The sequence below is a fragment of the Pinus tabuliformis genome, chromosome 1_1, assembly GCF_031772625.1.
Source record: "Pinus tabuliformis cultivar Carrire ecotype Pingquan chromosome 1_1, CPIR1, whole genome shotgun sequence".
Lineage (NCBI taxonomy): Eukaryota > Viridiplantae > Streptophyta > Pinopsida > Pinales > Pinaceae > Pinus > Pinus tabuliformis.
Genome location: NC_142297.1, coordinates 348,299,001 through 348,301,815, shown reverse-complemented (window position 1 = coordinate 348,301,815; position 2,815 = coordinate 348,299,001). Strand labels below are relative to the sequence as shown.

General features: G+C 44.0%; 1 protein-coding gene across 1 annotated transcript; it reads right to left on the bottom strand.

Annotated features, from left to right (window-relative positions):
- Positions 1–287: 287 nt before the first annotated feature.
- LOC149213009 (uncharacterized) lies at positions 288–737 on the bottom strand. Its single transcript, XM_089388893.1, has one exon. The coding sequence runs from the start codon at positions 735–737 to the stop codon at positions 288–290; it is 450 nt and encodes a 149-aa protein (XP_089245019.1).
- Between the last annotated feature and the right edge of the window lie 2,078 nt (positions 738–2,815).

Below are 2,815 nucleotides of genomic sequence, written 5' to 3'. Positions count from 1 at the left end.
GGTCTATGGTTGGCGTATTTGGTGGTCCAAATGGTTGCCCATGGCTTGTTAGGATCAGATAGCCATTGCCACCAAATGTTTGCGCACATAATAGTGTTGCTGTGACTAGGGTCCCTTAAACCTATGCCCACTTTTTCTTTAGGCTTACAAGATGTAGTCCATTTTACCAAGGCCCATTTGCGATTAGTACCTGTTGCTCCCCAAAGGAAGTTGCGCTGAAGGGCCTTTATTTTTTTGATAACCCATTTGGGCGTAGCCAAGATTGACAATAGGTAGAGTGGCACAGCCTATAGGACAGCTTTGATTAGCACCAAACGACTAGCTATATTCACAGTTCTATGAGTCCAAAGACTGATGCGAGATTCAAGTTTCTCAAGGAGCATACGCCAGGAAGTGTGCTTAAGGGTAGAACCAATGAGGGGGGCTCCAAGGTATTTATAAGGAATAGATTCTATGGAGAAGCCCAGGATTCGAGCAACGACATATTGGGTGACAGGGGGAGTGTGGAAGAAGAAGATCTGCAATTTGGCCTTATTGATACTATTTCCTAAAGCTTCAGAGAAGTCATTCAACAGGGATTTGAATAGAGATGCTTCCTGAACTGAAGGGTATCCAAAGAGCATATTGTCATCCACGAATTGTTGATGAGTGATAGCAGGCAAGTTGTGAATGGATGATCCTTTGAGCTGCTGGGAAAGGAGGGCCTGCTTGATGTGGCGACCCAGGCCTTCCGCCATTAGCATGAAAAGGAAATAGGATAGAGGATCTCCTTGCTTGATTCCTCCGGATGGAATGAAAGGATGGGAAGGATGCCATTTATGAGGATGGAGAAGAAAGTTAAAGAAATTATGCTCATAACCCATCGCACCCACATAGGAGAGAAACCAAAAGCTGTTAACATTTTTTGAATGTATGTCCAATTGAGCTTATCAAAAGCTTTTGAGAAGTCGAGCTTCAGAATCATACCTGCTTGTTTGGAATGCTTGTGGGAGTGTATGATTTCATGTGTGAGTATGATGCCATCCAGAATCTATCGTCCTTCCACGTAGCCCGATTTTCAGGAGAGATGAGCATGGGTAGTAGCGGCTTTAACCTATTGGTGATGACCTTGGATATCACTTTGTAGACTACATTGCAGATAGCGATTAGATGAAATTTGTCCATGGTACTAGTGTTTTCTTCTTTTGGGATGAGCGCAATGAAGGTTGAATTGAGTGAGGGAAAAAGCCAATGAAGAGTGCGCGATTCCTCCACCACAAGCCAGACTTCTTCTTTTATCAGCTCCCAGAAAGTGTGGAAGAACGTAGTGGTAAAGCCATCTGAGCTAGGGGCTTTGCCCTCCTTGAGCTGGTTCATAGCTGCATCCACCTCCTGTTGCGTAATTGGGCACAGAAGGAGTTTGTTGTGTTCTTCTGTAATGATTTTAGGCACATTTTGAATGATTTTTTCTATAGCAGGCCACCTATCCGCATGGGGCTCTTGATGAACCTGCTGGAAATGTCTTAGGAACTCCTGCTCAATCTCTGCATGATTTTCCACTCTTTCCCCTTCTGGATTCTGAATGAAAGAAATGGTATTGTGCATTCTTCACTGGATTGTGGTACGGTGGAAGAATTTGGTGTTCCTCTCTCCCTCTTTCAGCCATCTAATCTGGGACTTCTGCTTCCACAGTATTTCCTCCTGCTTCCTTCTCTCCTCCAATTGATTATGAATGCACTGTTCCTGAGCCAGGGTCCCTTCATTGTGTCCCTCTGTGATAATTTGTTGCTGGAGCTCTTTCATTTCCTTGTTTAAATCCTGTTGCGCTTGAAAAATATTGCCGAACGTCTCTTTGTTCCAGCGCTTGATTTGGGCTTTAAGAAATTTGAGTTTCTGTTGAAACTGAAACATTTTTGTGCCTTCTGGCTGAGGGAAGGAAGTCCAAGTGGATCTGATGAGGTCTTTGAAAGCGGGGTGGGAGAGCCAGAACACTTTGAAGTGAAATAGTCGCTTAGTGGCATTACCCGGTCTTTGCCACTGGAGGGAGATAGGCCAATGATCCGAACTTGAGTAAGGGAGAATTGATGCCGTAATATTGCCTCCAAGATGCACTGCATTGTTAGAAATGAGGAATCTATCAAGTTTGGATGTGATTTGTTGCCTCCTTTTTCTTCGATTACCCCATGTATGCGTGCCGTTGCAGAATTGCATGTCAATTAGAGAATTATTTTGGATGAATTCTTTGAAGTGGGCATCTTCCTGCTGCAGCCTAGCTCACCCGTTTTTCTTTTCTTCTAGCCTAGTTATCATGTTATAATCGCCTCCCATGATCCAAAGAGGGTGGACTCTGTTAAGATTGAGCACTTCTATTGTGTTTAGAACAACGATTTTGTTGCCTACTTCCTGTGGGAAATAAACGTTGGTTAGATGTCCATGGATGTTGGTGCCAATGATGTGAAAAGTGGCTTGAATAATGTGATGAGAAGCATGGATGTCTGTCAGCTCTATCGCTTGAGTGTTCCATGCAATAGCCAGTCCTCCTGAGGCCCCTGAGGCATCCACAGCAACCGAGTGACAATCTGGCCATGACCTGGAAAGAATGTTTCCAAGAGTGATACTGTTACACTTCGTTTCTTGAAGAAAGAAAATCTGCGGTTGCTCCTGCTTTATCATGTTTTTTATTAATCTGAGTTTCCCCGGGCTATTGAGCCCTCTTATATTCCATGAAGTAAGTTTCATGATTCACTACTGGGGGTGGGCTTGTAGTACTTAGTCAACTTGGCATACCTGCCTGAATCCACCAGGATTTTCCCTATTGCAATAGTTCGTTGGAGAT

Excerpts from the sequence above, each read along its gene's own strand:
- LOC149213009 (XM_089388893.1), bottom strand. The coding sequence starts at position 737 with ATGGCGGAAGGCCTGGGTCGCCACATCAAGCAGGCCCTCCTTTCCCAG.